Genomic DNA, 27,959 nt, shown 5'->3' with positions numbered 1-27,959 from the left:
ATGACAAATGAATCACGCACAATTTGGTTCATGAGGAAGGGAGCCTCGCTGCAATGCAAATGACAGATTTTTTCCCACAGATTTTGTTGGCAACAAGGTAAAAATAAACAACTATCATAAACTCCCATCACTCTATCTACACAATCTCCCTGCAAGCACACTGCAGGTTGACGTTGTGTATACAGTAAAGGTCAGTGCTTGCGAGTGTGCAAGAAGAAGTCTACAAAGAGCCGATCTCTTTGTTACGTGACATTATCTGGCTTTGTGTGGAGTGCTACGCTTACAGAAAAAGCTATTCCTGCAGGTCTCATGCCATACACATGCTGAAAAACACCAGTCGCTGTCCTTTAACCGGAAAGTAATGCCCAGCCTTCTGTTAAAGGACCTCAATTTGTGACAGGTCCATGAGCACATCCTGAATCAGGCAGGACAAATGAAGCCTGACGGTTCATCTTCAAAACCTCACACAGGGAGTTGCCAGTTTGCATTAATGCCATCAAATGCAATGACAAAAGCTCATGCAAAACAGCCACTTTGAATAAGTATGATTTGCAAGGGCTACAAATAGGCTGTCAACCACCAAAAACCAAATTACAGCATTATGATCAAAGGACGATTTTATGGGAATTTTTGTATCAAACAGCTGGGCTCTTTTCTAAAATAGTGATACTCTACAGGTAGAATCAAAGAGGAAGAATAATGAACTGAAAATTAAAACGTATGATATTGCATCTGATTAACTTCTATTCCACTGTCCTCGCCTACCATTTACTGATTAATATATATAAATATCAAATATATGCACACACAGGAATATTACAATAGTTGCAGAGCCATTAAATATCTGTTTATGTACGTTTTATATATATATGTATAAATATATATAAATAAATATATTTATATTTATATATATATATATATATATATATATATATATATAAATAAATATATTTATATATATATATATTCACACATATATATATATATATATATATATACACGTATATATACACACATTAGTAAACACGCATATAAAATAAAAAAAAATGTGCATGTAAACACAGTCAATGGCTGCATTGCACACACACACACATTCACACAAAAAAGCCTGATATTTTCTTCTTTTCCAGGCATTCCTTTAGCCATAATTGTAATAATACAGTGAGATTTTTATGGTTTTTTTTTATTAACGGTTAATTTTACTCAGATTCATGTAAATAATAAAATCAAGAGAAACTTCTAATTCTGCAGTGTTTTTTTTCCAGAGAGGTATAAATGTGAGTGCTTTATTTATAAAAATCTAAAACATAATAAAATACATAACTGCATATAAAATATAGAAATATATAACAATTGGCAAATGACAGCAAAACTTTGCATGACATTGCTTTTGACGTTTAAGTAATCTGGAATTTTGTTCTGTCAATAATTCATGAGTTGGAGAGAAGCCACAAGCTGAGCTCTGCCTCCATCATTACCCTTCAATTACTCAGTGATTAACACCAGGTCAGACCATCAGAATGATCTCACATCCACTTAATGAATTCAATTAATCTATCAACTGACCAAGTACAGCCGCAAAATAACCAAGCTAAAAGCAATGACCCCAAGTGTGGTTCCATGTTGTAACATGCATTCATATGCAACCTCTTCGGCCGGAAAGGTCAAGGTAATGGTTATTAATACCATCTGCATTATGTTCAATATCTACTAAAGACCACTATCCACTGTGTAACAGACTGATCTCTTGATTAATTCAGTCTTTCGGTCACAAACAGAGACAAAACAGCATGTTTGTTTCATTCCGTTTCGAAGAAACACTCCTAGGGATCTAAAGTGGGACAAGCTATGACGTTAAACTCTCTCTCTCTTGAGGTCTCTGGTTATTGTGCACCAGGCCAGCATAAGAAACATCCGCTGAAAATGAGTGAGAGAGATGAAGATAAAGGGAAACAGAGAGCAGAGATGAAGACAGGAAGGAGGATGCCACTGCTTGATTTATAATAGCACTGATAGAATGCAGTCTGTTCATAAGTTAATTTGACTATGAGGTCATGCGAGCTGCAGTGGTGTCTGAGCTTCTGAAAGAGGTTTTTCTCAGCCTGTGATCTGAGCAGACTCCCAATCCATTTCCAGACTGATAAAGCAAGTGAAGCAGAAGAACAAAGGTGGGAAAACAAGTGTGACGGATAATGACACTAAAAAAGCAACCATTAATTCAATCGCACTAGCATTACGTTTCAAAGGACCCTCTTCATATTATCTTCACAGAACTGAAAGACCTAAAAATCATGCACCCAAAAGTATCAGCACATTTAAATTTCAGTACCTCCAAACCGTTTCCCATAAACACAATTACTGATAATGTCATTATAGAAGCATAATGGCCTAAAATGAATTGCAACGTGCTCTGCAAACAAGGCGGGTTGCTAGATCATACAATAAGCTTTTCACAGCTTCATATCATAGCATAAAATGGGACGGTCTGCACAGGAAATGATCACTAGCACCGCTCAAGGTTAAAATATAGCCCACATACCCGATTAGGAGCAGGAAGTTAATTGCCTTTCAGTCAGCCTGAAAAATGAAGCAGTCCATTTATTTCCTTATTTCTCCAGGAGAGTCGATATAGTCGAGCTGATTTACGCAGTGTACCACACTAAAAGTGCTCTGGCTTTGTTTCAAAAAACACACTTCATTACCGAACTGGCTTTATGCCTTGCACTGGCCATTTTTCCAAATTTGATTCAGTAAATTTTTGATAATAAACTATGACAACTGAGATACATTCTGAGAAAACCGTAAGAACAACTTTGTTTAGGATACAAAATGCTTTCTTCACTCCATTTGCATTATTGATAACTATTGATTGGTTTATTGATGTGCTCAAACAAAAACCAAGGCACTTACATGCTGAAAAGGCAGTTTAATCAAACAATGCACTCAGGTCACCCTAATGGATAAATATTTACCTGAAAGAATTATTAGAGATGAATATACTGCATACATTTATTAACAAGATCACTGTACTCCCTCTGCTGGCCAACCTGAAAAGCAGAATATAAAGTCATAACTGATGTCTTGAAAGTCAAATTTCTCTAAACGAGAAACGTAAAGGTAGCATAACTATTTTGTCCAACCTGAAATCCTTCTGGTTACACTATTTTAAGGTGTCTTTGTTATAGTGTAAATATACATTTGAGTACTGACTAATATTAATGTACTCATAGGGTTAGGAATATATTAAAGGGTTTAGGGTTAGACATGTAATTATGCATAATTTACCATTATCGCTAAATACATGTAACAAGGAAACTAAAACAGTGTTACCCCTCTTTTTACAGCAAATCACATTGCATAAAGCTTTAATGAGAATTAATCCAAGTGGACGATGCAAAAGGAAGTTACTTGCAGGTGCATCATTTCCATCACCATTAGTGCTGGAAATTAGACCTAGGAGTGAGACGAAAATAAATAAAATAAAATAAACTTTCATCTTTTTAGACTGCATGGACATTCTGATGGTTTAAAATGTAATAAACAAAAGGATACATCTGAAAGACAAGCAATGATCACGGCTCAAACATCCTCTCTCACCTTTGATATCGCACTTTATGTTGAGAGGCGTCAGTCTAGACAAGTGGACTCCTGCTGTGTGGGGCGAGCAGGCGTGATGAACTGTATCCTAACAGCATGGACATTACTGGAAGCTCCAGATGGTCTGAGACCCATTACACTTCACACCAGCTCCCATGCAAAAAGAGTTGAAGAGGGCAAGAACAAAGGCTAAAAAGCCTGTCCTGAAACGCCAGTAAAGAAAAACCCAAAGTAATAAATGTGAGATTCATGCAGGTGATCAATAACTGGACAGAATTCCTCATACATAACTCAGGATGAAGAATAGAGCTTTTAATACTTGGACCCCACAGCATGTGTCAAGTTAGTTTTCATGGACCTCCTCCATCAGTATATTTCTTAACATATAAATGATATTTGCTCCTGTTAGTGCAAATGTGTAAGGCATACATTGAAACAACTCTAGAGGACACAGTGGGCTCATTTTATGCATTTATTTATGTAGCAATTTACGTTCTGATTAGCTGCTGAGAGGCTGCATCAGCAGTTGGGTAATAACCGCACGTGTCTGAGCACACGCGGTTCAACGTCTCAGTCCTTCACTTCTTAAATCTGTGTTCCTCTCCAAAAATACCACAAAAGTTGCCTATAAATGTCCCCGTTCTGAAAATCCCTGCACGTCTGCAATTTCACCAAAACCTCATTTCATGTTCTCGCCCTCCCTCCAGTATTCATGACTGCCCCTTCCCCCAAATTAAAGTTCCCATTTGCAAAGCTAGTGAGGTCACACATTAGCAACAGAGGACAATCAACTTTTTTTTTCTTTTTACCCCCGCCAGAGGGTTACAACCATCCTCTTTACACACACAAAACAGCCCTCTCCTTATTTTAACAGCCAGAGAAGAACAAAAAAGATTAAACAAACTCCCAAACCTTTTGTACAGAGAAACCAAACTAAATGGAGAAAATGTCTTTTACATTAGTCCGCAGATATCCTCTGTGATCCTCTCCCAGGCTCTGTAATTTTAATAGGGAAGTGAGACACACACGTATACCAAATACAGTTCGGTGTGTCAATGCGAGGCTCTGTGTGTAGTGGGCAATGTCAATACATCTCTATCACTCGTTTAGCCGTCCATCTGTTTGTTTTATGTGGATTAGAAGAAGGTCTTGGCCGTATGTATGATAGTGATGTGAATATGCATGTGTGTCATAAGTTAACAACATGTAAGTCTACATCTGTGTGTGTGTGTGTATGCAGGTTTAGGAGTCTTTAGGCCAGTCCAAAGCCTTCAGAACATTCCTGAATGGCCAGCAGCAGCATGTGTCTTAACTTCTCGTAGCTCTCGTACGCCGGGAGGTCCAACTGGTTAAAGCTGGAAGTAGAGACAAACAGATGTGAAATAAAGCAATAAGAAACAAAAAAGTAATGAGCCACTTTTGATTGCGCAACTTCAATGCAATGTAGCAGCATATCTCATCCAGTCAGGTTTGATAGGTGCTTAATTACATTTGAATTGTGTTTTGAGGCAACAAATGTTCATTTACCAAGTGTGTGCAGAGGGCAGGCGGTCAGTTGAGCGGTCATCTCGGTGGATCTGGAATTTCTGGATGCCATTCATTCCTTCCAGTGCAGCAAAGCCCTGCAGTGGCACTTTGGATGTGCCCGTAACAAACTGCAAGAATTTGGCCCGGTCAGCCTGATCAAAGGATCGTAATGCACGCCAGAACCACTGGATCTGTGTAGGGAAAGAAGAAGAGAAAATTAAAACCAGGTAAAGAACAGCAAGATGTCATAAACCCAATTAACAGACAAACGCCAACAAACGAGATTTAGAATTTTATGATATATAGATATATTTTAATGTTTCATTTTGGATAAAATATTAGTATGGATCCTTATGTGTATTGAAAAATGTGTTAACAAATGGCTAAATGGGACTATGACGGTTGTCATAGACCATCACGCCAAAAAGGAAAACTCCTCTACTCATTCGCTTGTACATAAAGACTAAAAGAGAAGTGTAAGATGTGTAAGAATCATAAACTTATGTTGTTCACAGATTTTTTTTTTTGAGAACCACCATGATGCTAACTTCCGGGTTTGCCTACAAAAATGTGTCATCCCTGCAGCACTCTTTTGCCCACAACCTTTTTTCCTGCTTGTGTGGCTGCTGAAAAACTGCTTCAGGGGGTGGTGAAAATTATGACACGATCATAGATCATGAAATACTTCAGAAAGATGCAGTGTTAAAGACAGTACAAAATAATAAAAATATTATTTAATGTCCTATGAGGTGTACATACCTGAATAGAACTGGACTGATATTTGTGGTATTCTGTATTGGCTTTGAGGTCGTCAATGTCGATGGTGGGCAGGCCGGAGATCAGCAGCTCCAGCTCTTGCTCAGTGAAGATGGAGATCAGTCTCTTGGGGATGATCTCATAGAAGCCCTCCAAGAAGGCGGCCAGCTGTTTACGGATCGCACCTAAGATAGAAAAGAAGTTTTAGCTTCCTGATAGACTTTTGAACCTCACTCTTCCTCACAAGCAATGACATTTATTGAAGTGTATGCACACCTGTCATCTTCATCTGGCAGACCAGATGCACATATTCCTTCTTATTCTCTTCTGTCACAATGATGTTGGCACCATTGGCCTTCAAATCTCTCACTTCACACACACCAAACTCTTGGACCTGTAAACATATGAGGAAGTAATTATCATGCCTAATTCTAACCCTACCACAACTAAATCTTAACTAAATAAAATATTTAAGTGCAAAATGCAGCCCATACCTCTGTGCTGAATGTCAGCTCGTAGCCCAGAGTGGACACATCATTCTCCAACAAGTAGACCAGACCCTGGAAGAAGGGATAGTCTTCACTTTCCATGTCTGTATACCTATGACAAAAAAAAAAAATAATCCAGCTTATTCTATATACATTGTAGAGATAATACAATCTTAATCACATTGGATGAGGATAATCCTTTCTGGTACCTGACGCTCTTGCCCAGGATGTGCTTGTAGAAGCTGCGTGTGAAGTAACACTCTAATAGTCTGTTGTCATAGACTGCTTTGGCCACCACACGTCCCACAAACTTAAAGTAGCTGAGATGGTTGGGGTTACAGTGGGAGGAAGGATTGATGGTGTAGGTGACACGGTCCCCGGGCGAGGTGCGGAACAGGGCATACATGGGGTTGAACATCTCTCTGGAGATGATCATGTACCACTCCCTTAACAGCCCACCTGCATCCTGACCCTCTTCACCTTCAAACACTATATACCTGTAGAGAAAGAGACCATGTGATTAAAAAAGAAAGAGAACAAACAACTGCACTGCTCTTGCAGCTATCTGTAAAAAAAAAAAAAACGGTGCACATCGGTGAGAGTGTGTCAAAGTGAGAAAGATTTACAGTCTGTTCTTCATGTCCTCTGGGCTCTTGCGGTGCAGCTCTCTGTAAGAATCTTCAAAGACGTGGTCTCTTCTCACATGGACGGCCATATCCTCTTTCCTCAGCCCCTCATCCAAACGCTCCAACTCCTGGCGGAAATACCTGAGAAACACATTTATTAGATAAAGACTGCAAACAGAAAAATATCAATAGATATCGGCTTTAGACTAAAAAGCCAGTGGAGAAGGGAAAGAACAAAAATGAATTTCTAAAAACAGAAATTATATTATAATTAGTCTATACTGACAATTTAACAGTAAACTACAAGTTCTCATTACACACAGTTATAAAAAAAAAAAACTCAAGTAAAACATCTGGATTCATTCTCCATATCTATTTTTAATAGAAATCCAGTACTTAAGTACACTAATTTAATATAACTTTCATATTACTTTGATTTTTACTTGTAAGGCTATCACAATGATGTTTTTTGGTTTTTTTTTGCATTTTAAATAAGAATTTTTTTATATTACAGTTTTTTATAATACAGTTTTGTATTACAGTAATAAATTAGCATTATTTAATTACATTTTTTGTCAATGTCAATACAATTATTTTTATATTAAATATTAACAATAATGTTAAATGAATAAAAAAAATGGCAAAAAGAAGTGTGATGTCCACTCAATGTTCCACTCAAAGCTCAATGTTTTTCCATCAGGAAAATGTTCTTAAATGTTATGAAAATATTGTCAGCATTTCTTAATGTAAAAAAGTATAAAAGGCAGAAAAAATATCTTACTTTCGCTTGACATCAAAGTCCAAGATGCGGATGTAGTCAACCAAAACGGCGAACGGCCCATCTGCCAGGTGAGTGGTGGACTGACGCAGGATCTGATTCAGCACTGTGCGGTGGGTCTCTGTTAACGGCAAAGAGAGTTCATATCGAGGACAGCTTTTATCAACATGCATCATGTACTCCTCTACACTGTGTGAACTTCCATTAGGGACCAAGCGACAGCTTGTGTTTGATTGACTAACCTGCAAAACGCAGGAACTTCTGTGTGTCTGGAGGCAGGTTGGAGGAGATGTGCATAGAGGAGGGCTCCCTGGAAAAGAAGGGGTCCAGAGAGGAGGGGGTGGCGGGGGTGAGAGGGGCAGGGGAAAGTGGGGGTGGCTCGTCCTTGATGTGTGAAAGCTGGCTCTCCCGAGTGTCTCGAACCGGAGGTTTGCTTTCCCGCTCGGTGGCATGCACCAGGAAAAAGGCCTCCACTGCAGGCTGCAGCACTACGGAGGTACAAAGACATTTGTTAAATTAAATAATTTCTTTGCTAAAAAATTCTTTAAAAAAATAAAGGGAATAAAATACCTAAAACTGCATGTTGGTCATGAGACTCTTCAAGTTCTTTCAGGCACTCCCCCAGCATGTCCCATAGCTCGTCTAACAACAGCTGCTCACTCAACAACGGCAGGTCAGGCAAACGTTCCTCCTGTTCCTGCTGGTTGCTGCTCTCTTCACCTACTCACACACATAAACCATTTTGTAACATGCATTCTATATAAACCAGTTATTTCAGACACTGATTTTTCTCAAGTTGCATCAATGCAGCACCAGGCATGAGCCCTAGATAATGTGTTTGTAGATATTGTTTTGTAGAATAATTATGCATTCCAAAACTGGCCTAAAAGAGTAATCTAATACTACATTAATGCATTCACCTACTTTATGATGCTTGCATTGCAAAGCCATCATCATCCTCCAAGTAAATGACTGTACATCAATTATTTTACATTTGAAATTTAGTTAAATATTAATATAGAAAAGGCACTAGGATATTTAGGTTTGATTGAAATTATGTACACTGCAGTTCAAAAGATTAGGGTCATCAGATTTTTAACATTTTTTAAAAGAAGTCTCTTATGCTAACCTTATGTCTCTTATGTTTGTACAACCCTAACTAATATAAATGTCAAACATTAATGACAAGTAAACAGTCAGTAATAAAATAAGAGCAAAAATAAATTAGCAATAGCACAAAAAAAAGTTCAGGTACAGAAATTAAAATCAAATGCAATAAAAAATAACTGCATGGTTTTCTTTTTATAAATAACAGATTAATCCTTACTCAGCGAATGATTCTTTTCTTTTGTTGTTTGGCAGACAGAAATAGGAATATTAGGTTGCTGTCACTTTAAAAGCTAATGCATAGATCTAATATAATTATACACATGCATTTTCTTTTTCTACAGTTTGTTCTCTTTAGACAAAACTGACTGTAAATGAGGATATTTTGACAAGTTGATGTCTGTTCAAACCCAAGATGATGCGTAATTCAGTATTCACATATTATAAGAAAGGTGACCACACGAATCAATAAGCGGAATCGAAATGCGTACGTCTCATTGAATCCAAGTTTCTCAGAAAAGAGGAATCGGTTCTAAAATGGACCATTTTATTACTATTAAAGACACTATGACTCATAGCAGTCTCATATGAGAACATAGTAGTTCAGTGATTCATATGCTATAATTCCATGCACTGATGTTTCTATTGTTGTCATTTCACAGCTATTGTTTAGCTGTGAAATTGTTTGGGCCTTACCTAAGGTTGCCTGGTCCTGTTCTAGGGGTGAAGGCTGGTCCACATCCATGGGCGAATCATCTCTTTGAGCTGCTGGGGGCTCGGCAACAGAGTGCACCTCCGACTGAACCAGGGGAACCAAGGAATAGGATGAGATTCAATAGTTTTCCCCCGACAGAGGAGAAGAGACAAATAGTGTGTGTATAATGTAGGAAAAGAGATAAAATGGGGGTAAGCACAGAACGAAACTAGAAGCAGTGATATAGACTGAGTAACATGCTTCAAAACATTCAGACGTTGGCAGGCAAAAGGGGGTTGAGATGGAGCTTTAGCAAAGCAGCATTGACAACCAGCCAAAAATCAAACCACACACAAAAAGACAAAGCTACAGACGGGAGAGAATCAAAAAGCTGGATGCAACAATCAAATATCTCAAATGATGCAAAATACATGCTTTTTGTGTTAAATGCAGCACAATGCAGTGGAGGGCAGAGCAGTAGAGAGGTGAGAAAGACAGCTGAGGTTTAGAAAAGAGTCATTGGTAGGTCTTATGACAGATTTACTTGGTTTGACACTGGAAAACAATTGTGGGCTCAGCAGAAGTTTTGTAACTTAAAATGGTGTCTAGGTATTTGATAAACAGAGCATTGAGGTAAAGTACGTAAAGTTTATTTGAACTGGAAGCAAAAGGTTTACTAGATTCATTTTATTTAACGAGTAATGAGGGCTTGGCAATATAGTTCAAATTTGTGATGATTATGTTGGTGATATAAAATGAAGCATTACAGTAATTTTAATTGGTCTTTGAGTATGAAAACTTTATGAAAAGTTTATAATAAGCTCTCAGGTTTACATTGAAATGAGAGGTCTGAATAATCTGCATCCATTTCAAATAGTGTGTTTAAAAAAAGTAAATGTTGTCTATATATCATTTGCTAAATTGGTGCATTTAAATACAATTAATAATTATTAAAAGATGTAATATAATATTTTTGTCCATTTAGTAAAAAACACTATTTTACTACTTTATCTCAGGTGTAATGAATTCAGTAAAAATAGACACACATTGAATAGTTAAATGGGTGAGAAAAATCAAGATTTGTAGCTATATCACTGTACCCTGTGTATACTGCAGTATTACATCTAAATAAATAGAAAATGATGATGATAATAATAATAATAATAATGTCAGTGGTGTCTAATGTGAGATATCATCACTACAGAATGCACAGGGTATTATGAAAATCATGGGTGTGTGATGGTGAGTACAGTCAGTAGCAGTCTGCCTGCTGTCAGTGCGGCCCATGCTAACCGTGGCTGCGCTGGCCGTGCCAGCGGGGGGGTTGTTGGTTGCAGAGGTACTGGGGGCAGACGATCCAGCCACAGCCACAGCAGCGGATGCAGCAGCAGCAGCAGCAGCAGCAACAGCAGCGGAAGAGGATGCGGATGAAGAGGGTGGGGGGGCCTGCTGTAGACGGCGGGCCCTCTGCCCCTCTCTCACCATCTGAATGATGGCGTCCGCTTCAGCTTCTAGCTGACGAACCGCAGCCTGGATACTGCTGGCCGAGCCCAGACTGGTGGAACCTGGAAACAAATGGAGAATGAATCTAGATAGACCTGTGTACATAAAATTAGCCGTCTATAGAGCTCAATGGGAGACGAGACTCAATTGAAAGCTTCAATGTGAAGCGTGGAAATGTTCTTAAAGGATTAGAGGATGCCTCTGTGTTAAAAGAGAGTGACTTACTCAATCTTCCTCCTGTCTGCTTAGCTTTCTTGTTAGCACGCCGTGTGTCTTCTCTAAGCTGAATAATGACCTGCAGAACCCGCAGGAAAAACTTCTGCGTGGAGGTCTTGGAAGTGAGCGAGCTCATGCAGGGCAGCTGCAGCTCACGGCCACCTAACGTGCGCTTCTGAGCAGCCACAATCACCACACTCTCTGACCCATCAAACCTGTAAATCCATTCAGACCCAAGGAAAAGGACAAGTATGGTTATTGTTCAATGTTACCCCATTCAGAAGAATCTTTTGTCAAGGAAGTTTCTTTGAATTATTTAAAATGTGATTGGACCCTCCAAGTTTTCTACAACCAGCTAAGATCCAGAGGTACATTACCATTCAAAAGTTTGGTGTCAGTAAGATAACTTTGAATTGAATACTTTGATTCAGCACAGATGCATTCATTCGATCAAAAGTGAAAGAAAATTACATTTATAATTAAAAAATAAATAAATATTTTGAATATTCTATTAAATCAAAGAATCCTGAAAAAAAGTACCATGGTTTCTTTCCACAAAAATAAGAAGTGTTTCTTGAGCACCCAAACAACATATTAGAATGATTTCTGATTATGATTCCTTAATTCAATTCAAGTACTGCGTTAAAAAAAAAAAAAAAAAAAAAAATCAAGTAAAAATTTAAGTTTGGGGGGGGGTTTGACTGCGATTTCACTTTTTTCATTTTAAATAGTGTGTAATGTTGGTGTCGGTGCATGAACAGCATCTGCAAATTTGCAGCGCTGAAAGTTTAGTATAAGCAGAGATATCGTCTTTTAAAAATCAGGAAGAATATTGCCTACAAAAACGACTCGATTGGGACTACAGCTGGGTTTTAGACGTCACTAACCCACACATTTGCATCAACCCTCCCTCCGGAATATGCAAAAAAGGGCATGCGAATATTTCTGCGGCACGTTGAGTGTGTTATGTTCACCCAGTTGTCATGTCTTCTGTGTTCGAGCTTCCCACGGACGCTGTACTTCGTCAACAATGGATACAATTTATGTTTGATTATGTTCCTGAAAGTATCGTAATCTAGCTCTCTGTGCTGCACGAGTCTCCACGAGTTCAACACCGGATTCAACAAGAAACTGTTACTAAAACATGAAGCAGTTCCAACTTTAAAACCAGAGGCAGCAGTTGTTGGGCCACAACCTGTAAGTAGGCTAAGACTTAATCATTTTAAATGTATTTGCATGTATAATTCCAGACGTAGCCTTGTGTTTTATTTTTTTCAAATGCCAGCGCTGGCTTCATAGCCGCTAGGCTACTAGTTATGGTTTTTTGTTTCTACGACAAACGCGTACAAACATGAATTTTGTATAAGTACTAATGTTGTAAATGTATTTTTCATGTATATATGTTTTATGACGTTATTTTCGATTTGATCAAGAACGTAAACTTGCCAACGCTGTTTGTGTTTAACATTAGTAGCCAGTCAGTTGTTATTGTTGCCAGTCAGATGCTATTGTGTAAAACAAACGTGTATAAAGTTAAAAAAATGTAGCAAATTATCATTCAGAAACGTTTAGTTAGAGCCGTGCGTGGTGAGGTTCTGTTTTGACTAGGTAAAAACATTATCGTCACCTGCTGGTCATCTTGCCCTTGAGGCGTGTGGTGATGGATGGGTCATCATGAGAAGCTTCAGGAGACTGAGCATCAGCACGAGCTCTTCTCTGCTGCTCCAGGTTATACTCCCTCAACTCTGCCAGTAAAGTGCCTGAACAAAAAAAAAAAGACAACAAAGCGATTCAGTTTTGAAAATTATGAAAACTAAGCTGCAAAACAGCCTATTCATGGTGGTGGTGATGATGAAAATCATGAGCACAATTAGCACATGCCTGGACTGCTACATTTTAATAGAAATGCATATTCAATATTCAGCATCTTAACCAGCCCTTCCAAGATTTCTGACCATACAGAAATCTTGGAAGTATAGTACCGAAAAAGGGTGACAAAAATCCTGATGATGAGGTACAGACCGATTTGTTTGCAGAGAGTGTATCCGAGGTGACGTGCCCCACTGAGTAGAAGTTTGAGTACAGTGTCTCTGGTTAGTCCATCCCCTCTTGACAGCTGCAGCAGGATGTTGGCCGCATCCTCTAGACCTTCCTCTGAACATGAGTGGGATGTCAGCACCTGGACACAAACCACAGGGGATAATTAATCAGACTGCTGTGCTGGGTCAAAAGAGCCAAGGGTTAGGAGAACCAGACACGAGGCGACATATGTGCATGCACTATCATTAAATACCTCCACAGAGAGCTGAAGTTGTTTCTCCGTTAGTCCAGTAGAGGCAAGTTTGGTTTCAATGTCCGTGCTGCTCATTGCCACCTTCTGTTTTACAGCTAAAATAGTGAGAACAATAGCAGCATTATACAAAATTATTTGCTTTCCAAATGACCTTTAAAATGCATAGAAATGTATACATGGATATCTTCCATATAAATTTGTGGTCTTTTTTAGTTATTGCTAATATTGACCAAATGCTAACCAGAATGGCAGTGGTGCATTAATACTGTTGTAATGAGGTCACAAGTGTGTGTTTATATAGTATTTTACAACAGCTTTGAACGTGGCTCAGACAATCATAATCAAGGTCCGGAACTTCAGAGATTTCAAGATCCGTTTTGTAATAATAATTTAAACTTAGTGGAGACTGTAATTAAGAATAACACAAAACAGCTGGCATTAATCCATGCTTTTTTTAATATATTATGTTTCAAACACACAGTCAGACTCACCAGCAATATTGCCAGAGGTCGTGGTGCTGCCTGCAACAACAGATACCATAGTTGCTGGTTGAGAGGGCATCAGCCCTATTGAACTCTGCGTGGTGCCCACACCTGCCACCGCTGGGATGGTCCCTGTCCCTGCTGTGGTTTGAGTGACAGGTGCAGATGGTGTGGCAGTTGGGGCCTGAGGCACTGGGTGGCTGGCTGGAACCTCTGTGGCCTTGTTGTCAGGTAAAGCGATGGAGATCAAAGAGAGCAGGCGGAGGAGTTTCTCAGTGAGGAGAGAACTGCGGCGGATCACTGGGTGGGACAGCATGTTCATCAGCTGGCCCAGCGGAGATGCCTCAAGGCTGAACAATGCACCCTCTGTTTCACCAGCACCCCCTAGAGGCACAGTCTTCATGGAGGCCTTGCCCTTTCGGCTCACATTCATGTTGTCCAGCTTGACCAGGAGATCCCAGAAGTCAGTGGAGATGCCCAGGGACTGTGGTGTAACTGGGCAGGCGCTCAGGGAATTGTGGGTAGAAGCGGGATTGCTCGGAATAGCTGAGGAGTTACTCTGACTGGTGCCACCAGACCGGCAACTTGCACTCGTGGTCGGTGTTAAACCAGCACAAAGACGAGTGTCCAACTCAGATGAAGAGGCGGACAGGGGATCTTTACAGCGTTGCTGAGTGAAGTGACTGGGAAATACCTACAAAAAATATAAGAGATGCAAAGACTTAAAAAATAAGGCAGGGCTTGACAGTGCAAGCGTTTCACTTGCATAATGCAATAGATCTTTACAAATTGTAAAATGTATTCAGGAGCATCTGAGTCAAAAGTGTGATTATTAAACTTGATTTTAAGTTATTTAATTAAATATTTAAAGTGCTGCACATAATGGCACTGTTGCACGTTCTACAAGCTTGTAGTTTCAGAGCAGATCCCAACAATGAATACAGTGCATTTATGCCAATAGATTGCTTATAATCTACTGTTGATGACATTTATTTATATATATATATATATATATATATATTTACATTTTAATATGTTGTAGATGGTTTAAAGAATGCATATTGTATATATAACTTTAATTCATTCATTTTAATTTTAATTTAATTCAAAATATATTCATCCCATCACAAGAAGGAAAGATTAAGAACCTGAATTCAATTATATAGATATTGAGAGAGAGACTTTTATATTACAACAGCAAAACATGTATTACCTTAGCTAGTTGGATGAGGGTATCCAGTACATGTCGACAGACAACCGGAGCAGCCTGTGGGTGAATGTGAACAGTTGATCCACCTCCTCCACTTGCACATGCTACTCCTGTTCCTGCCACTCCACCTCCGAGCCCTCCCGAGCTCATGCCCCCTCCTGTTGAATGCCTCTCCGTGTGTTTCCTGCCGGACACCCGCTGGATCTGAAAAATATTGGTCCTGCATCCCAGAGCTGCATCCATTGACACAGAGAGCCAGGAGAGCTGACTAGAACTACGCGACTCCACTCTGTTCAACAGCTCCAAAGAGGAAGATGATGAGCAGGACGATGACGAAGAGGCTACAGCCGTCTGCGAGGATGAAGAGGAACTCTTTCCTCCGCTGGAAGAGCCTTGGCCTAGTGAGCGCTTGCCACGGGACTCCTCCAGACGTGTGCTCTCCAGGCACAGCTCGCTCTCGCTGCTGCGCTGCAAAATAGACAGAAGGCTGCGGATGACCCAGCCACGTGTCTGAGAATGGTAGCACAAGTTACGCAGCACTCTGTGGAGGCGGCTGGTATTAAGCTTGGGCTCATCCACAAACAGCAGCACTAAAAGGCAGGACAAGGCTTCGTGGTCCAACAAGAGACGCCCCCGCAGGCGCAGGAGAGAATCGACGTTAGAACTAGAGGGCCTAAATTTTAAAATAAACAAAAGATGAATTAGAGATATTAAATGTAACTGTCCACAAACAATTACTGCTTCCATCAGGGCTCTCTTGCATTTATGAATAAAAAATAGATGTGTGCAAACTGTTAAATGTATTTAGGAGCAAGTGTGGAAATAAAAAGTCCCCACAGGTCCAGTATAAGTATAAAATATACAGTATTATTATTTAATGGAAACAGGCATGTGACGGTATAAATTTTTCATTTTGCGATAACTGCTGAGGTATTTTATCACGGTTTATGGTATTATCATACATAATACAGTTTAAATACAGTACATAAATATGAATTATTAAAGCAGAAATGTTTAAAAACCTACTTTTGAAATCTAACAGTAAATCAATCTGCTTGTAAATATCTCTCATGTGTGCATTTTATTTGATACATTTCCAGAGCGTCCCTAATTTTTTCAACTTAGTAGTACATATGCTCCTTGAGGGGAAATGTAAGCATCAGGCCCTGTCAGTCATCATACTCACCGGCTGTGGTTGGCACTCCCTCCCATTTGAAATGTCCCTCCTCTTTGCACAGCCAGCCGGGTGTATTGTACTCCACGGTTGCCACCGAGACGGCTTGTGAAAGCGGGTGAGCGTAGAATGGCAGACAACGCTGAGGAGGAACTGTGACCGAACAACCGCTCGTGCATCAGTTGTCTCTGCCTGGCCTCTTGTTCCCTGCGCAGTGCTGCAGCTTCTGCTGCAATATCTGGGGGCATTACTGCCAGCACGCTGTCCTCCATGTCCTCTAGAACGGATCGCCGCAACTCAGAGGGCAGGGTCTGGATGAATGTGACAGGGTCCAGAGGTTGATCGCCCTGTGGGGGTTGCTGGGATAACTCGCGACGCTGCTGTTCTGCCCGTTGCTGAGCCAAGACCTGATACATTCGTTTTGTTTTTTAAAAAAGACATTTGTCACCCATCACATGTTTGGATATCTTTTTTTTAAGTTATTTAAAGTATTTTTACAATCGTTCACTCATACCTCTTCCTGAATTGCAGGTGGGAGAGCTGCTAGAAATTCTGGGCTGACCTCGGTCACCCCTGGCCCTCCAGTCAACACAGTGTTAGCTGAGGGCGTCAGTGTGGAAGTGACAGGAGGCCGAGAAGGAGGTCTGATTCCTAGTTGGTTCTGCAGCACCTCTCGACGGATGTCTTCAGGCAGTGCAGCCAAGAAAGACGGGTCCACTCCTTCTGGCAGACTGATGCCTGCAGTGTAGTGACAAAAAAAAAAACACACACACACACACACGATACAAAGGTGAGGTATGGCTCTATATACGTCATCAACCAAGCGCAGTGGATAAGGCACATGCCTTTGGTGTGAGGGCTGGGTTCGAATCCACTGCGAGACACCACTGCACTGACACCACTCAGTGTCGCTGAGCAAGACACTTAACTCCTAGTTGCTCCAGAGGCGTGCAACCTCTGACATTTATAGCAATTGTAAGTCGCTTAGGATAAAAGCGTCAGCTACATTAATAAATGATAAATGTAATCAATCTGAGCTGAAACACCGACCTGCCAGAGGGTCATCCTCCTCATTGCTGGTGGATGGGAGGGGCTCCTCCTGGATGGCTTGTGATTGGCTATCAGCACTGTCACTTCGAGGCATGGTCTCTCCGGGAGACGAAACAGAAGTTGAGCTGAAATGAAAATAATAAAATGGTAAGAATTCACCAGTAATATTTCTTTCACTAGTGTATTAAAAATAATGTAAACTAAAGAAAAAAAATAGATAAAAGAATGAAAGAAAGCTAGCTCCTAACATGTAAATGGCCTATACTTTAACCAATATTTAACCATTTGAGACCATCATCATAAACCAATAACAGACTTGGCTTGACAAGTCAAGGCCTAAAGGTCTGATAAAAGATCTGTCAATTATGTAAGCTCCAATGTCTAAAATCGTGCCAACAGATGTGTCCAGTTTGCAAATATTTTTAGTGAATTGACCAAATTTTGTGTAAACTTATTTGCCACCAAAAAACAAAAAAATTCAACAAAAAAAACTCCATTATACCACTACTCAGTTACAGATTAAAAATATGATATGAAAATAACTAACATAGTAATAAATATATTATTATTGCAGTTATACAATTATAATATGATTTTTATAAATATATAATATCATGAGTAATAAAGATACCAAACAGACTTAAACAGATGGAGTAGTGTTCAGCTTGTATTACAGTCTTTATTTTTATTATCTAAAGAGTAGTGTTCAGCTTTTATTACAGCCTTTATTTTTATTATCTATGAAGTACTTTGGTTGAAATACTTACCCTGTTTCTGCATCTGTTTGCCTGTCTGTGAGGCCACTGTCACCACTTCCTGATAATTCCTGAGACATGTGATTGGGTGGAGCGGAGCTGCCAGCCGGCTCTTCCTGCGTTCCTGAGGCGGGACTGCTCGTATCCATGGGTGAACCCTCAAGCTGAGACACACCCACTGGCACAGGCTCTGAACTTTCAGCTATATCTGGACTGAGAGAAGCTGAGAAAGACAGCAGGGAAAATAAACCTCATGTTTGCATCTGGTAGACAATTCAACAAATGCAATGTACAAATGGGGAGCTGTACATGCAATAAAATGCATGTAGAATGCAGAGGGATGCAATAATTTTGGCTCAGCCTCTTTAAAACTATTTTTTTGCTGCATTTTGTTTCTCCAATGAACCACAGTGAGTAAAATCTAATTTTACAGGATTCAAAGTTAATCTACCTTCCCTGACTGCATCCAATGCTCCTCCTCCTCCTCTCTCACCAGTAGTGGGTGCAGGCGACATTTCCATCTGAGATGCTTCTGCCTCACAATTCGCCCTATCAGGTGCAGAGAGCTGAGGAAGCCCAGCCCCCACCAAGGCTCCATGAGAGTCAGGATTGGAGTCGGCTAGCAGCAGCTCTGTGATTGGCTGGTGCACCTGCTGACTGATTGCTGTTTCCAGAGACACAAGGGCTTGCTCGTGTGGGGCAGGGGTGGTTGGGGTGACTTCTCCTGATGGGGGCGCTGTGAGGAAACCCTCAGAGGTGCGTGGAGGGTCCAGACAGGAGGACACCCCACTCTGGGCCTGTTCTCCTTCTGACCAGATGATAGAATGAGAAAATGAGAATCAATTCAATTAAATAAACATGACAAATGACATCGTAGGCCAGTCGTAGAAGTTAATGCAAAGCCCGGATACGTAATTAAGGGTCTGCAGTGAGGAAGGCAGTAAATTGTATAGTTATCTCCTTCGAGGGCCACACTATACTGATCCCCAACAACAACACAACTTACTACCTCACCACAACACAGCCACTGTGGTCTCATACAAATAGAGATAACTGCATTAAAACATATTACAGCCACAGGCAAAGAATGAACAAATGATGTGTTCATGATGCAAACCTATAAATAATTGAGCAGTTGCCTAGAAACAATTGTTTAATTGAGCAATTGATTTCTGCCAAGCAGCAGTTACCGCAGCGATGAAGGTAGGCAGGAAGATCATCCAGTTGACGAAGTGGTTACCGTGGGAAAGACAGTAGACTGTATAGTTATCTCCCAGATCTGGTGTGATCCTAAAACTATACAAACTACTACCTCAACCCACAGCCCACATAAGAACTCATCCAGAACCCTGGATCTTCACATTTTCACATTCCAGAAACAAAAAAATTTGACTTCTATTTATGTGCTCAGAAACAACAGCAAATGCACAAAAACACTTTATATATATATATATATATATATATATATATATATATATATAAAAACTGCAACCGTGCAACGTTTTTACCTGCAGCATTTTCTCCAGCTCCATTGACTGTACCAATCCCAGAACCCTGCGGAAAATAAAAAAAACAATTAATCCACCCTTACGGTGAAATTTACATTCAATTAGGGATGTAACCTGTGCCCTGGCTGACAGACACCCATGGCCATGCCATAAATCAATACTGATTGTATTTAATTAGTAATGGATGGTATGATAAATCTTATAACATGTATATAAATAAATAAAAAGTAAGAAATCTATTTTTCCTCCCACATTATATAGTAAATCAAAAGAGCATTCATAACAAATGAATATTAAGAGTATTAATATTGGCATCAGCACAATAACAGCTTCACATTAAAAAAATAAATAAATAAATAAAAAAAAAACTCAGCATCACATTATCAATCCACAACCGTCTGGAGTAAGATTCAACAATTGATTTTTTTTTTAACACTTTTTTTTTTTACTTTCTAATGAAAAACTCGTTTAAAAAAATGTTTTACAGTTTCCACAATCAATGTCTTCACAATTACTAGGTAGTTACAGGCAGGTGGAGCTTAAGGTTGGAGCTAAGCAGGAAAGTGGATGTCGACTGCCAGAGTTGACAACCTGTCATATTAATGACCTTAAAAAGACCTATAGTTACACTACACCAGACGAGACAAGCAGCATGGTGAAACTCCATTGCTTCCGTTAAAAATCAATGTGTGGAGAACTTGTCTGCAAGAAGTCTGCAGACTATTGGGCTGCAACAACTAATCGATTATAATTGATTATGAAAATCGTTGTCAACGAATGTCATTATCGATTAGTTGGTCTGCTTATGTTACGGGGAGCGTTTACTGGTGATTGGTTGAAACAGGCCAAATCACAATGCTCTCTGTCTTACATGCGCGCTACAGGGTTTGGAGCAGTCTCTTCTGTCTCACATGCACGCTCTTGCTTGCGGGAGTTTGAACTAATTTGCGGGCATCAGGGAGTCGCTATCAATATGCGGGAGACTCCCTGAACTTCTGGGAGACTTGAGATGTCTGTATTTTGTCTCGAGCATCAGGTTGCGCAATCAGTTCGTTCGCAACATAAATGGATTAAAATAGCGCTACCACAGAAATTAGGTTAAATTAAAACGGTGTTAACAAAGTGAAGCACTAAATATAAAGGCAGTTAATAACAGCAGCAGTAAAATATTGTTTTTTAGTCACTGTACTCAGGTTTTCAGCTAATGCGTGCATCATTTTTCCTGTCCTTTAAATCAAGCCTGTTAGCTTGCTGTGTACCTCCTATAATTCAATTAATAAAAAAAAAAATAAATGAATAATATATTTGAGATGTTTTTAGTTTATATCTTCAAATCTGAACAACATGTCTGTGTAAATTTTTTTTAAACAAGTTGTTTTAAAACATGTTGAATATAAATATTTTTTTTACATGAATCATGGTTGTCAACTTGCCATCAGCAATTATCACTAAAACAATGCAAACATTAATATTAGTAAAACTCAATGTGTGGCTTTTGCACTTTTACACATAATTACCATTGTGGACGAGGCCGAGGGAAAGTAGACGTGAGCAGGGATTAAAGTGAAAAAATTCTTATGAATGAATTTTTTTTTTCAGGCCACGTCATATTCCTTTAATTTATTTAGTAAAGTCGAGACAAATAACGTTTTAAGGGGAGATGTTTTAAACCGCTTTAATATTGCCAGTTTGCCGAAACTGCAAACAAAATATTGGTGAAATCGCGACACTCAGATCCATGAACATGTGTCGCGGTGTGAGAAACGAAATAATAGCCCATCTGCGCACCTCTAGTCTGTAGGGCTAGTTTTTGTGGTGTTCCACATCATCACAGTGTTGGGAATGTCATTGCAAACAAACGCCCTTATTAACTATTCAGTTTAGCGAACAAGTCTAGAATAAAGAATAAAAGCGGAAGTGATGAAAGCGTGCAAAGTCGTCAAGATGGCACAGAAAGAACGCTATTCTAATTTTACGTTATCTTACCTGAGCATGACAATACGCAATTAACATGAGCCACATTGAATGAAGAAAGTGATCAGAATGTTTGATATTGAAATGCCATGCAAACGCTGCTTTGTTTACGCTTTGTATATCCGCAGTCCTAATTTCGTTTTACTTTTTGAAATGACGAATATCGACTTGGGATAACTGTTGATATAAACACTTATTTCCTTATACAGGCACAGAACAGAGAGCACACAACCTAGTGCAGTTTCTTTGCCCAGACGGTGCCGAGGTGAGGCGTCAACACAGTCGACACAGTTTGGTGTCACAGCCTTTATGCTACTAACTTGTTTTCTCTTTTTACTTGTTTACATTTAGCTCTTTTACCTGTAGGCTTTGTTCCCGGGTCTCCTCTCCAGCTGCAGAACTCTCATTCTGCTTGGCAGTCTCCTCCTCCTCTGCCAACTGTCTCCTCCTTTTCTCCCTGCGTTCCTCCAGCTCCTCATCACGCAAACTCTCCAGGTGCTGTAGTATGGGTACCTTCACCACTGAGAGACCAAGCACAAGACTTGACATTTGACATACGCTCAGTTATTTCTTCCTGCAGGGCATGCTAAACAACAGATGCTAGGATATATTCATTTTGAGACGGTCTCACCTGCCACACAGTCATGCATGCTCTCGGCATCCAGGACTTTACACTCATCAGTCCATCTGGTTAAGGCAGTCGGTATACTTGAAAGGGTGCCTGAAGAACACAAGGGTTTAATAGGTGCACCTGTACCTATTACCGTAAAGCAGCGCATCCGTGGGAGACTCACCAGCTTGTCCTCCAGTGCTGCTCTGCTCATGGAAGAAGTCATCCAGCAGCTCATCATCTGAACGGGCAATAATGTGCACATCCTCGTTACCAACCAGGAGGCGCGCACGACCGCGAGACTGCAGAGGCAAAGAGCTTGACAGCTGCAAGATATCAGCTGCAGCACTGGGGCCCAATAATCTGAGACACAAACACAAAAAAGGAGTTGAAGAGTCTTGTGTTTGCTCCATAAATGGAAGCAAACAGAATTGCACTTTGAATCTAATTTATGATGTTTGTCATGTTGGAACAACAGAAAAACAAGAAAAGTAATGAAAGCGATCAACTTTAAAGTTGGAGTTATGCAAACTTCTACACTACTGTAAAGTAATTTTCATATATTCAGAAAACTGAAAAGCAAACAAGTTTAAAGGAATCACCTTTGCAAGATGAGAGGAGGGTTGGGCTGACGGTTGCCAGGATAATGTACATGGATAGTGTGACCTGTGTTGGCCGTGAGCTGGCGGAGAGAGCGTTGACTGCGTCCCATGCCTTGAGCCAATCTGCTGCTGGTGCCTGAACCCCCCAGCGTCAGTGAGCCGTGGTCAGCGTGACGCACCATCAGAGGGTGGGAGCTAGGGATATTTCCTGGTGAGGGAGGGATGTCAGCTAAAGTGAACAAAGACAGAAAGAGTACAAGTGACACATTCAGTCAAAAGAAAAAAAAAATCTTATGGCTGTTAAAAAAAAAATAGAAAAGAAAGAGGGAAAGAGAATAAATGTATATTAGCTGAAAGATGTTTTTTTTAAATACAAATGACTTACCAGATGTGGAGAACATGTTATCAAACTCAATAATGAGATCATCATCTCGGTCGAATCTCTCAAAACGAATGTGTGGGGCGGCATTGATGTCAGGAAAATCTTCATCCAGTTCCATCTCTGAGCCTTCATCATCGTCATCTTCATCTCCCTCTTCATCATCCTGAGGAGAACGAGCAGGCCAGGTAAGTAGCGAACATACAAAACTAAGAAATATGTGGAGATCACCCTCTTTTTAAATAAATATTACCTGATCTTCCTCCTCTTCTTCTTCCTCCTCTTCCTCCTCATCCTGACTATCCTCGTCCTCATTGCTACCGCTGGAGTCTTCCTCCTGTGTGTGCTCCTCATCTTCGGGCTCAAGAATGTTCATAGAGTCTAAATCAGCAAAGAGAACAAAATGACTGTAGGATTCACCCCAAGACAACTTCACAAAAAGTGTGGGAAAAATTCACAACTGTGAATGATCTTCAAGCTAACCTAAATAGCCAGGTGTTCGTTTTCTTTATGCACTAATATTTCAAGTAGTTTATTAAATAAATCTCAGGTATTAAAAAAACATACATTTTACTAATAGAAAAGAAAAAGTAACATAAATGGTGTTTAAGTTTTAGATAGAGACCCTGTTGCACCACCTCTCTACCAGGCCCAATGAGTAGACTGCACCATTTATGGCTCATTGTCATCATTAGCTCCAAGTGTGAATACATAAGAGATTCATGTCCTACCCTCTCTGTTGGCTTGGAGAGTGGAGGCCTGACTCATATTGGAAGGAGCCTCATCCATCAGTACGTCCTCTTGAGACTCGTCCTCTCCAGAGCGACCCACTAATTAACAGTAAAACCGAATCAAAAACGTGCAACCAACTCTGTATCGCTTCCATCTCTGGCCAGCAATCAAATAAATCACTTACCAATGATGGTGCTATTAACAGTTCCTGCATCTCTCTCTAAAAGTTCATCGATCAAATCCACCAACTCATTCTCCACCTACAAGCATATATGAATAACAAACATTGTTCAGCTGGAGGACGATTTTCATATTCATCAACTGAGATAACAGTTCCACAAAGAGCTAACCTGCATGGCCTGAGTGCTCAGCACCTCTGGCTGTCCAGCAATGACCACGGTGTCTCCCTCGGTTTCTCCATCCATCAGGTCAGCATCTGTGGCTTGACCCCGGTCACGATTCTCTACTGGCTCTGCCTCGCCGGCCTCTCCTATAGAGAATACCAGCCGTTACACACACGCCACTGTATCCATACTGTGATGAGAGTTAAAATGATCAATACATTGATAATTTTGGCATTACCTGAATCTTGGGTGTTGCTGTTACTGTCCCTGACTGTGCCAACAGCATCATGCTCTGTCTTGTTCTTGCTGGATGCACCTTTACCCCCAAACAGGCTGCTGGGCTGGTTCACGATTCGTGACAGCGTTTCCAAAGGTTTCAAAGCAGCATTTACCGTGTTAGCCATGTTGGGACTGCAAGAAACAAAGAACAACAATGAGAAGGGAAAAAACATTCCAGGTTTTATTTTTTTGGTGGGGGCAAACAACCAAGGTTGGAAAATACCTTTAAAAAAACAGACAATATGTGCCTAAATAAAATATAATAGCTTTAAATTATTTATTAGTACTATTATGCGTTACCTGGATAGATCGAGGCTGTGAGGCACACGGGCGAGGTCATTAACAAGGCCTTTCTTTAGGAAGAGTCGGATGATATTGTTCATGCCGTTGTGCTGGGTCTTAGCTGTGGCTGTGCTGTAGAAGCTCGAGGTGGAGGGACACGACTCCATAATGGTGCTGATGATACACATAACTGCTTGCAAGCTGCAAAGAGAGAAGTCAAAGTGTAGCTAAGTTTTATGGATTTCATTAAGTAGATATGTTAATTGTTTAAAAGTCAGTTTGATCTATCGACTAGGCAGCTAGACTGACCGGGCGTGTTTCTCTGTGCCCTCTGCCATGCCCAACGCTCGACTCAGAGCCGCCTTGACCTCGTTGACCAGGGCCGCTTGGGCATCGGTGCCTGTGCCAGCTGCAGCAAGGCTAGCCAGGAAAAGACGCGCAAGGGCAGGGGTGTCCTTGTCCTCAGAGTTCTGGGTGTGTGGGAGCAAGTGGTCCAAAACAAATGCCAGCACACTGCAATCCTGTACATATATTGGGTCACAAATGTTACATGACAAATGATGTGGGGAAAACAAAAAAACAAAAAACACAGGACTTTACAAATGCACAGAAATAATGTCTTTGATAGTCCAGGAGAAGTGTTCAAAGCAATCAGGAATCTCAAGCATAAACTGCATAAAGAGGCTCAGTTCACGAAAAACAATACGACAAAGAGGTTTGAAGGTAAACATTTGACCAGATAAACTTTGTTGATCTTAATTCCAATATGCCTCACCTCCTTAATAAGCTCTGACTGGCCAGCTGTGTAGTTGTAAGAGGTGATGAGCGTGGCGATGCCAACATATGAGCGCACCAACTCTGCCAGAAGCCTCAGGATGGTGGAGGTAGGCATCAGGGGTTTGCTGGCCTTAGCCTTAGCAGCTCGGCTCTCCTCTGAAGTAGCTCCTTTCTCTCCCTCCTGCTCCTTTTTCTCTTCACGCATTTCCTCAGGCGTAGAGGCTAGGGACATAAAAAATAGTAATGACGGGAAACATTTGCAAGGGCAATTCAAGGAACCAGCAAAAATGAGAAAAAATGTTTACTGTATACAGAAAGGTTTTAAGCTGTGTGTGTTCACCTTCTCCCTGTGGTGTTCCAGACTGGGAGGATTCTGCAACAGCACCATCTGCAGCAAACACCTGAGTCTGATAGAGTATAATTAACACCCACTGTTAATGCAAATCCCACATTTCTGAGCTCATTATAGTACACATACACGTGTCTTTCATAGAACAGCTAAAGTTGAACTAGATTTGTATATTTTGTGAAGAAAATGCAAGAAGTGCTTGCCCTCCCCATGCAAAACTCATGCCATGGCACTAAAGCAGGAAAACTATAAAAAAATATCAGCAAGGTCAACCCTTTAAGGTCAACCATTAAGTGCGGTGAGTGGGACTTTAATTTTTACCTAACATGGGTTCTTCTGAGTGCAAACACAACAAAAATGCCCAGTCTATCTTCATTAGTTTATCTTTACAAGTGTGGTCTTAAAATAAATCAAATAATAAAAAAGAGCACAAATCAAAAAAACTTCTGTGCATCAGCTGAAGAGCACATTGTATCCTGTATAAAAACACACATGTACTCTGTACTTGGCGGTCTGTGACCAAGGTTAATTGCGAGTTAATTACAATGTTTACTTCCTATTTGTCCATGTTTTAAACAAATTCGTCATTTTTGATTACAGAATCAAGTTGCTGCTATTTAAAATATAAATCAGTTTATTTTGCAAATTGTTTATAAAGTTGACATTTTCAAATAATTTATTCTCAATTATTCTAATAAATGTTATGTTGAATATAATTGCAGTAATTGTTATGCTTGTGTTATTTCTATTGTTAAATGAAACAGCCTGCCATCAAATCAGTTGTATATCGGCGTCGACCATCAAAAAAATTCGTTAGTTTGACTTGTCGAGACTGTTTTCCAAAGATGGCTCCTGCCTCTATACATGAAGTGGACTGTCTTAATATAAAATATCTTCTTATTAAATAGTCTTTACACTTACAAAGTTCTCAATGCTTCATTCTGCATGTAGGGACCCTCATTATGTTACTGTGTTAGTGTGGGGCTATTTTGAGCCTCGTTAGTGGTATTAACAAGCGATTTCCTTTTACTTATTATATGCCCCCATATACTAGCGTTATAATGGTTTTAGAGATAAAACTCTTTACATTTGATTATTATGAAAACAAATCATAGAGAACGGTCGACTAGATGCCAATGTGTTATCAGACCAAAGGTACAATTTGTGCCGGAGTTCTCCTTTAAGTTTTGGGTAGAAGAATAAATATTAGCCTTAGTGATGGTAATTATGGAATTATATTATAACTGATGCAATACACAAAAATCTGATAGATTTTACACAATATATATAAAACCAGGTTGACTCTTACATTAATGTGGAAGGCAGACTGAGAGTCGAAATCACTGCCTTGTCTGGTGAGTCTGTACTGCTGGTAGACATCATCACCGACATCCTGCAAAATCTGACAAAGGTCTTGACTCCCTGGTACTGCGGCTGCTCGCTCCTCTCCTCTCTCTGCTACACAAACAAACAAACCCAAGTGGACCCCGAGCATTAAGAGAAGTGAATGTTGATGAGAGATGACAGCTTGGTAGATCTGGACCATGAACTAAATATAAGCATGCTCTAATTTTTCTGTCTGATGATTTTTCTTACCCTCTTCTGGAGCGTGATATGCTGCTAGGGCATTCAGCATGTCATAGATGACCTCTTTAATCGTCTCTGGTATGGAGGGCAGTGGGGACAGCTTGAGAGGTGTGGTCTTCACAAGCTGGACAGCATTTGGACCCTTAATTCTAAAGTTCTCAAACTCATCATCTGAGGCTAATTAATAGAGACAAACTGAGATCAGGCAATTGGCTTAACAAAAACAATATATGCTGATGTATGACTTTTAGGGAGGATCTCTGTGAGATTTTCCACCATA

The 27,959-nt window shown here is 40.1% G+C and overlaps 1 protein-coding gene across 13 annotated transcripts in view; it reads right to left on the bottom strand.

Annotated features, from left to right (window-relative positions):
• Positions 1-3,888: 3,888 nt before the first annotated feature.
• The window catches only part of huwe1 (HECT, UBA and WWE domain containing E3 ubiquitin protein ligase 1), a 43,341-nt gene continuing 19,270 nt past the window's right edge, over positions 3,889-27,959 (bottom strand). For 8 of the 13 annotated variants that reach the window (XM_089124272.1, XM_039652521.2, XM_089124275.1 and 5 more), the window contains 40 exons: positions 27,689-27,856; positions 27,402-27,550; positions 26,084-26,150; positions 25,742-25,965; positions 25,276-25,487; positions 24,985-25,167; positions 24,644-24,816; positions 24,412-24,551; positions 24,246-24,321; positions 24,061-24,159; positions 23,583-23,710; positions 23,336-23,495; positions 22,951-23,179; positions 22,533-22,711; positions 22,370-22,459; positions 22,099-22,259; positions 19,765-19,810; positions 18,708-19,064; positions 18,269-18,479; positions 17,502-17,626; positions 16,966-17,189; positions 16,464-16,858; positions 15,281-15,950; positions 14,077-14,761; positions 13,586-13,680; positions 13,315-13,471; positions 12,920-13,052; positions 11,302-11,507; positions 10,867-11,138; positions 9,576-9,678; positions 8,343-8,492; positions 8,015-8,260; positions 7,776-7,893; positions 6,995-7,135; positions 6,578-6,865; positions 6,375-6,480; positions 6,157-6,274; positions 5,884-6,065; positions 5,125-5,315; positions 3,889-4,952 (listed from right to left, as the gene is read on the bottom strand). In XM_089124272.1, coding sequence (XP_088980398.1) covers positions 4,850-4,952; positions 5,125-5,315; positions 5,884-6,065; positions 6,157-6,274; positions 6,375-6,480; positions 6,578-6,865; positions 6,995-7,135; positions 7,776-7,893; positions 8,015-8,260; positions 8,343-8,492; positions 9,576-9,678; positions 10,867-11,138; positions 11,302-11,507; positions 12,920-13,052; positions 13,315-13,471; positions 13,586-13,680; positions 14,077-14,761; positions 15,281-15,950; positions 16,464-16,858; positions 16,966-17,189; positions 17,502-17,626; positions 18,269-18,479; positions 18,708-19,064; positions 19,765-19,810; positions 22,099-22,259; positions 22,370-22,459; positions 22,533-22,711; positions 22,951-23,179; positions 23,336-23,495; positions 23,583-23,710; positions 24,061-24,159; positions 24,246-24,321; positions 24,412-24,551; positions 24,644-24,816; positions 24,985-25,167; positions 25,276-25,487; positions 25,742-25,965; positions 26,084-26,150; positions 27,402-27,550; positions 27,689-27,856 — 7,760 coding nt within the window. In that variant the 3' untranslated portion in view covers positions 3,889-4,849. The remainder of the gene's footprint in view (positions 4,953-5,124; positions 5,316-5,883; positions 6,066-6,156; positions 6,275-6,374; positions 6,481-6,577; positions 6,866-6,994; positions 7,136-7,775; positions 7,894-8,014; positions 8,261-8,342; positions 8,493-9,575; positions 9,679-10,866; positions 11,139-11,301; positions 11,508-12,919; positions 13,053-13,314; positions 13,472-13,585; positions 13,681-14,076; positions 14,762-15,280; positions 15,951-16,463; positions 16,859-16,965; positions 17,190-17,501; positions 17,627-18,268; positions 18,480-18,707; positions 19,065-19,764; positions 19,811-22,098; positions 22,260-22,369; positions 22,460-22,532; positions 22,712-22,950; positions 23,180-23,335; positions 23,496-23,582; positions 23,711-24,060; positions 24,160-24,245; positions 24,322-24,411; positions 24,552-24,643; positions 24,817-24,984; positions 25,168-25,275; positions 25,488-25,741; positions 25,966-26,083; positions 26,151-27,401; positions 27,551-27,688; positions 27,857-27,959) is intronic. The other 5 variants (XM_089124276.1, XM_089124277.1, XM_089124274.1 and 2 more) reach the window with 4 other exon arrangements.

This window comes from Pimephales promelas, chromosome 20, assembly GCF_988280905.1.
Source record: "Pimephales promelas chromosome 20, fPimPro1.hap1.1, whole genome shotgun sequence".
Taxonomy (NCBI): domain Eukaryota; kingdom Metazoa; phylum Chordata; class Actinopteri; order Cypriniformes; family Leuciscidae; genus Pimephales; species Pimephales promelas.
The sequence above is the reverse complement of the archived record's forward strand: the minus strand, read 5'-3'. Positions and strand labels throughout refer to the sequence as shown.